Here is an 8,318-nt window from a genome sequence, read left to right on the forward strand (position 1 = left end):
GGTCAAATTTGATAATTAAGTACGAACGAAGACTTGAGGAGGCATATTGTGCACTGTCTAGTAAAATAGACATAACATTTTGCTCAGAACTCCATTTGGGCTCCACAATATATGGTTGGAAAGCTAACTCAAAGGGCTACAACTTTCATGTTTTACGTTTTCCCAAATTCCAAACGGAACAGGGCGAAAAACCGTGGTTTTGCCGAGACCGCGGCAAAACCGCGGTGGAAGGCAGTTTCTGAAGAATGAAGAATCCGCGAGGGCGTTTGGCCGCGGTTCCACCGCGATCGCGGTGAAACCGCGGTGGGAAGCGTAAATTTCAGGGGCTAAAGTGTAAAACATGGGATTTTAAGTCCTAAACCCTATATAAAACAAAGGAGGCCGGCCTAGAACAAGAAGAGGACATATTTTGGACACAAATTAGACCTAAGGAGGCGGAGAGACACTACTTTAGGGTTAGACAACACCCTTGGAGGCAAGAACACATTGGGAGCAAGGCGGAGAATTCTTCTACGAGTTTTTCCTTCCTCTTCCTATTTTTCATTGTTGATTATGACTTTTAGTATTGTAGTTTTACATACTATTATGAATAGCTAAGTTGTTATCTAGAGTTTTGATAGAACCTTTTGTAGGATAAATTCTTGTTATGTTTTTATATAATTGAGCCATAGATTTTCTCTATTTGTTCAACTACGTTTATATTCTGGTTGATTGAAGAGCTCTCAATTAGCTGTGCCTATTTAGTATGCATAACTCGGGAGAGAGTGCATATTTAGGTAATTGTTGAACAACACCACTCCCAAAGTATATGAGGGATCAATAACCGAGGGTTTAAAGGCGGGATTAGGGATAACGAAGCCTTGGGTGCGATCTGAAGTGAGCTGTATTAAAAGCCAGCTAGCGTAGCTCGGGAGAGTGCGTCTAGTAAATTGTCGTAATTACTCGGGAGAGATTTACGGTAATAAGAGTGCTCATGATCGGTAGAGAATACTTAGGCGAAATTATAGAAGACATAGCGGGAAGGATTCCGACTATAGGGGAAATCATAACTCTAGACCTCCTTAATCTTTTCTCTAACCCTCAATATCTTTAGTTGTTAATTTACTATTTTAATTTGTTAGTTAAGTAGTTAAACACAAGAATCTTAATATCTATAAGTTAGGAATTGTTCAAGCTTGTCTTCTTGGTGATAGTGAACAGCTGTAGCTAAACCTTAGTTCTCTGTGGGATTCGACTCCGGACTTGTAAACCGGATTATATTTGCAACGACCGCATTGTCCTTTTTATAAGGCATAGTTGGGCGTGATCAATAATAGGATTCCTAAAGGTAATCATGTAGGATTCCTAATGTGTAGTATTATGTCCTAAAACTAATAGGATTATAAGGCTAATATCTAGAATCCGATTATATCCTTGTATTTTGAGTTATTATGCTTAATATTAAAAGGTTATTTTTGTAATCCGACATTTTATTCATGCTTTTATAATAATATCATGTTTCTAAATGGATTTGGACAATATAATACGTTTTCAAATTAAATTAGTAATAGAAATTTTTTAAGAAGTATATCCTAAAAGTAATAGGATTACAAGGCTAATATATATGCCCGAAAATAATTATAATAATAGGATTCCTAATGGTAATCATGTAGGATTCCTAATGTGTAGTATTATGTCCTAAAACTAATAGGATTATAAGGCTAATATCTAGAATTCCGATTATATCCTTGTATTTTGAGTTATTATGCTTAATATTAAAAGGTTATTTTTGTAATCCGACATTTTATTCATGCTTTTATAATAATATCATGTTTCTAAATGGATTTGGACAATATAATACGTTTTCAAATTAAATTAGTAATAGAAATTTTTTAAGAAGTATATCCTAAAAGTAATAGGATTACAAGGCTAATATATATGCCCGAAAATAATAATAATAATAGGATTCCTAATGGTAATCATGTAGGATTCCTAATGTGTAGTATTATGTCCTAAAACTAATAGGATTATAAGGCTAATGTCTAGAATTCCGATTATATCCTTATATTTTGAGTTATTATGCTTAATATTAAAAGGTTATTTTTGTAATCCGACATTTTATTCATGCTTTTATAATAATATAGATAGATAGATTTATATTTAAGTAGCATCTTTCAGAATATCTTACAAGCCAATAATTACAAGAAATATCTATCGGATATCATGTGAAAAACCAGACATGTAGGACTCGTGTAATATACAATGAAAATATTATTTACTTATTTATTTATGTCGATAGTGTTGACGTTCTAGCCAGTTTGAAGGCACATGAGAACTCTATTCGTCAAAACTTAGATAGATGGAAAAAATAACCTAACCTTTTTTTTTGTGAGCTGGAAGAAAAAATAAATATGTATAAAAAAATGAAATAAAGAAAGAAAAGAAAATACTTATAGGATTTTGAATTACCAAATTATATGTTCTATTTCTGCAAAATTGCAGATATTAAACAGAGAGGCAGATCATGTATATCAAACACAAAAAACAGGAAAGATGAGACTTGTCATCACACCCTACATCTTAAAAAAAAAAAAAAGCCCAAAACAAGAAGTGAAGAAACGCAAAAGTAGAGCCCATTTGGACATACAAATTTTTTTTCTTTTTTCCAAATTTTTTTTTGAAAATAATGTTTAGTTATCAATATCTTACCAATTTTTCCAATTTCACTTGAAAATGCATTTTCAAATTTAAAAAACGGGGTCTTACCAGTTTTTCAATTGAAAATGCATTTTCACTAGTTTTTAATTTTACAAATTTACCCTATACTTTTAAAATTTATAAAATGACCCCATCAATTACTAACCTAAAACTACCCACCTGTTTCCCCTCGACGATCAGATGAAGCTACTGCAGCGGATAATGAACCCTTTTCTTGTGACGACTATCATGTTGGTACTGGGCCTGTGAATATGAATACAAGTACTGGTAATAGCAGTGGGAAGCGGACTATGTTAGAAATGTGATACTCATTTTGCATATTCTGTATATTGAAGTAAAGCAGAATATGATAACAGTTAAACAATAGCATGTTTGATTGATTATTTCAAGTAGGATAATTAAATTGGGGCGGTTTGATAATTTTATACAAGTTATGTGTATAAATCATATTTCATTGTTTTGCAAAAAAAGACATCCAAATATGTTGCAAAAATTATAACCAAACACAACTTCATCTTCAACTCAAATTTTAGTGAAATTCCAAATTTGAACATTTATTTTGGAATTCATGTCCAAACGCCTGCTTAGTAATTTTTTTTCCCGAACCATCCGGTACCATAATAGAGGGGAAAGTCATTATTTCGAGCCTGATTATCTCTAAGTCCAATGTAAATTTTTCAAGTTGGATTTGGTAAGTCTTCTTTCCTTTCTCGACGGTGAAGTAAGACTAAGCTCATGAGCTTTGTATACGGTCAAAATCGGGTTTGCCCTTCGAGACTGGAACATGGTAGGCCAAGGTTCAACCTCGTGTTATATCGAACCATGGTGCAAAGTCAGATCGCCGAGCTCATACCCGGAGACCGATCAAGATCGAGATCGGCCAAGATCGAGACCGAGCAAGATAGAAATCGAGTGAGGTTGAGGGGAGCTTACCGAGCCAAGTAACGGAAAGCCGAAATACCCGCAATCGAGCTAGGATCACGGCGAAAATCGCGGCATGTATCAAGAAGAGGCCAATTAATTAGCTAATCATGAGATTTCTTACCCTATATAGAATTGTATCAAGAGTAGGATTCCCCTACTATATAAAGGGGGTCTGATCATTTGTAAAAGACATCATATTCACGCAATACATAGCAATATACTGTTATTTTCTAGCTTTCATATCTTGTTATTCTGTTTATAAGCCAGTTGAAGCATCTTTTGGTTCAAGGGTGACCAAACTTGAAGGCCAAGACTATTCAATTTGTGTGGTTTGCATTTACTCTTTTATCGTCAATTTCAATATTAATCCATTCTTCTTAATTTGTACCAAGTTATATCACGTGTCCTGTATAAATTCAATTGTTATCCGATTTTAGGATAAACAAGCTTATTATCTTAGGTTGGAATAAGTTGATAGGATCCCCTTTTTAAGTCTCCTTATTCTCCCGTGTGGCAACATGGGGGCGAATAGATTCCCCAACATGTCTTGACTTTTCAGCAAATGGAGGCGAAAACTTATTCTTTTTAGTTTCGATCGGGGGAGCGATTTGAGACGGACTTCTAACGTGCTCAGAGAGCCTGTTGATAATTTTGATAACTTAAAGTCTGCAGATCCACTACAACGTCTCTTATTCATAGATCTGAGACGAGAGTGCAATTAGAAAAGAATTTACATACTTTAGATTTGTTGAACTCATCTCACCAATTTTCAAAAGTTGAATTTTAATTGAATATGTGAAAATAACGATTCTCTATTCAACATACTTTTCGCCAACGCATATGTGAATTAGTTTGTCTCTTGTATTCAAATTTGACAGGTGATTTGTTAAATAACGTCATATTCATTAGATTCCTAGGAATGGACGGCAAGGTATTTTTACGTTTATTCTGATTATTTATTAAAAACAGCATGTTTCAGAACTTCTTACAAGCCAACATGAGTTAATTTGCACAAAAGGAAAAAAAAAAAAAATCATGTGATGAACCAGATATCATTAAACACTTGAAAAATAAAAATGAATACATGCATAAAAAAAAGATAAAGAAAACAAAGAAAAGAAAGAAACGCATATATTATATACTGAGCTCATAATTTTAGAAGTTTGATACTAAAATATTGAAGTTTGAATCCATTTTGGATTCGCTTTTTCTAATATACATACCCCAAAATTTGAATCCATTTTGGATTCGCTTTTTCTAATATACCCCAAAATTTGAAATATGAAACAGAGAGATAACGGCACAATGAAATGATAAAAAAAAATTCTACTGGTGACGGGTTTGGCGAAATAAAGAGCCCTTTGGCCATAAAAAAATTTCTCTTTTTCGAAAAATTTCACCTTTTTCTGAGATTAATGTTAGGTTATTTTTTTAATTTTCACTTAGCATGAATTTTAAAAATTTGAAAAAGTTTAAAAAAAACTGCTTTTCAAAATTTTTACTTCAGATCACTCACAAAAATTTTAAAATAATTCATAAATTATATTTATGTCCAAATAAAACTCTAATTTCCAATAATATTTTCGGTAATCTTTTGTAAATACCCACCCACCACTAGCTATTTACCCACCCCTACCCATAATGTTTTCTCCCTACTCATTTTTTTTAGCTAAGCTAAATCAAGCCCAACCAAGCCGAAACAGGACAAGCTAAACCAAGCCAAGCCAAGCCAAGCCAAATTAAATTATACTAGGTTAGGTAATTAGTTTTAATTAAGTAAGTATATATTGTAAATAATTTTCAAATGGGTGGAGAGAATAAATTGCTCTAAAGACAATCTTTTCTTATCATTCTTATGTCCAAACGCCCACAAAGTCTTCCTTGAGAGGGAGCATTTTCCAGAGCGCAAATTTTAGATTAGCCGGATCAATGAATTCTAACACACGACGATTTTACTGGGGGAAAAAAAACAGAGACAGGAGACAAAAATATCAAATACAAACACAAGAGATGAGACTTGTCAAAAGCATCCTTTATCTGTATATATACAAATTTAAAAAGAAAAAACCCAAAGAAGAAGCTCAAAAAGATGAAGAAGCTAACAAAAGGAAGAACACGAGAACAAAAATTCAAGTATTAGCTTCCAACAGAAATAGGCCTTTGAGCTAATCCCAACGGCGATCTCGATCTTTGTTGCTGTTGTTTTCCTGTAATCTCACGAACAGTTGGTCTCATCTCCGTCTGCTGAAGAGATGGATGCTTGATTTTCTCCATTTCTTGTCTTATTTTTCTTACTTGGCTATGGACTATAACTCCCATAGCTCCTTCTTCTTCAACTTTGTTGCTGTTGATGTTTCCCTTTTTCTGCTCCATCTCTTTTACTTGCAAAAGCTTTAAACAGAAAATCAAAATTTTGGATACTAAAACTCCTAATCTTTCTCTCTTGTTTCTTCTCTGGTTTTGTTAGTTGAGAAGTTGTAAACGTATGGGGTTGTATTTATATATATCTATAAAAGGATTGATGATGAAAAAGACATGTTTAATGGTTTGTTCACTAGTCAGCCTTTCCCCCCAGATATTTATATACTGTTTTAAAGATATTATTGTTCTTTTTTTTTTATTTAATATGTGAAAACGAAATACTAGACCGGTGGTTGTGTTTTTGAATTATTGCAAAATGGCTCCTTTTGGTGAACCAAATCTACCAAGAGATTTATATCAGATTTGATTGCCGAAAATGCCCTTCTTAATTTCATTACTAGATTTCCCACTCAAAAAAGGACAAAGTTTTGTTATTTCATACAAGAAATTTGACATTTATACATTGGCAATTAGCATATATATATATATATATATATATGAAGAGATTACTTAAAAATCAATTAGGTATAACTAGTACAATGATCATTGATAACATGAAAAAGAAAATAATACTCTCTCCGTCCAGTTTTAACTGTCGCTTTAACTTAAAAAATTATCCCAAAATAATTGTCACTTTTTTAACTATACCCTTACTATTAAAGAAGTATAGTTTTCTTTAATACTACTGAATTCTCAAAAAGCATTTGATAGCGGGGTAACTTAATAAACTATATTTTGTATTATAATTTTTCTTAATAAATGTAAAAAGAACTAAAGCGAGAGTTAAAATGGGATGGAGGAAATAATTTATTAACAATCAACTAAATTTTAATTATAATACGAGTGGAGCGTAAATCTTTTAAGATCCTCATGATTGCTAATTGACCATATGATTAGGAAGTTTGCGGTATTTATTAATAATAATTAGTGGGGAATAAAACAAAAAATATAACAGAGGAAAGAAGAAATTGCAGTCAAAGAAATTGTAGGAGAAATAAAACATTGAAGAATGTAATTGCTTTCACTTGAACTCGTGTTTACAGCAGGATATGCAAAGCATATAAATAAGACTGAACCACTAACGTTCAACTCCTAAAAAGACTCTAACAACTAGCAAGGAATCCTATCCAAATTAACAACTAAGCTGATACTATTCCTATAAAATAGGAACTGAATTATTTGACTCAGTAAACATAAGTAAAACAGTAAATAAAACATGTAAGATGCACTAATTTTTAACACTCCCCCTTATTGCAAACTTACGATCAATAACTCCAAGAGCAACTCTAAAATACTCAAACTTAGGCTTTACCAAAGCCTTTGTAAATATATCTGCGACTTGGTCATTTGTAGAAATTCCTTTCAAAACAACTTCTTGATCTAGCACTTTTTCTCGAATGTAGTGATGACGAACCTCAATATGCTTCATCCGACCATGGAAAATGGGATTCGACGCAAGCTTGATAGCACTTTCATTATCACAGCTAAGTTGAACAGCATAATCAACTTTGTGCAACATCTCTCCTATTAATCTTTTCAACCACATACATTCTTGCGCAGCCATAGTTGCTGCGACATACTCAGCTTCGGTGCTAGATAATGCCACCACTGATTGCTTTTTACTGCACCAAGATACCATGGCTGACCCAGTGCTGAAACAATATCCCGAAGTTGAATGTCTATCATTCACATCTCCAGCCCAGTCCGCGTCGGTAAAGCCACTTAATACGAATTCTTCATGTCTTCTATACATCAGACCATGATCAAGTGAACCCTTCACATAACGAAGAATTCTTTTTGCTGCATCTAGGTGTGAACTTCTTGGACATTGCATGAACTGAGATACAATTCCAACAGAATAAGCAATCTCAGGTCTTGTGATAGTTAAATAAATTAAACTACCAACAAGCTGCTGAAAACTTCTAGCATCTTTTAACAGTGTTCCTTCATCTTTTATCAATTTGAGATGTGTCTCCATTGGAGTATCTTTCTCTTTCGACTGCCCCATGCCAAAACGCTGCAGCAACTTTCTTGCATATGTCTTTTGAGAAACAAAATATCCTTGATCTGTTTTTTCAATTTCAAGACCAAGAAAACAGCTAACTTCTCCCAAATTCTTCATCTCAAATCGAACAGAGAGTTCATTTTTCAACTTAGAAATCTCAGCTTCATTATTTCCAGTAATGATCATGTCATCCACATATAATAAGACCATCAAGTGCATATTTAATTCTATTTTAATAAACAAACTAGAATCTGCATCAGAAACTTTAAAGCCACAGAAGATAAAGTATTGAGCAACTTTATCATACCAAGCACGTGGTGCTTGTTAAGTA

At 33.1% G+C, this 8,318-nt stretch overlaps 1 protein-coding gene across 1 annotated transcript; it reads right to left on the reverse strand.

The window, feature by feature from the left end:
• Positions 1-5,612: 5,612 nt before the first annotated feature.
• On the reverse strand, positions 5,613-6,187 carry LOC109209420. The gene has a single exon (XM_019372679.1). It carries the CDS (start codon positions 5,992-5,994, stop codon positions 5,758-5,760), a length of 237 nt encoding a protein of 78 aa, XP_019228224.1. The 5' UTR covers positions 5,995-6,187; the 3' UTR covers positions 5,613-5,757.
• Between the last annotated feature and the right edge of the window lie 2,131 nt (positions 6,188-8,318).

This window comes from Nicotiana attenuata, unplaced genomic scaffold (genome assembly GCF_001879085.1).
Source record: "Nicotiana attenuata strain UT unplaced genomic scaffold, NIATTr2, whole genome shotgun sequence".
Classification (NCBI taxonomy): Eukaryota; Viridiplantae; Streptophyta; class Magnoliopsida; order Solanales; family Solanaceae; genus Nicotiana; species Nicotiana attenuata.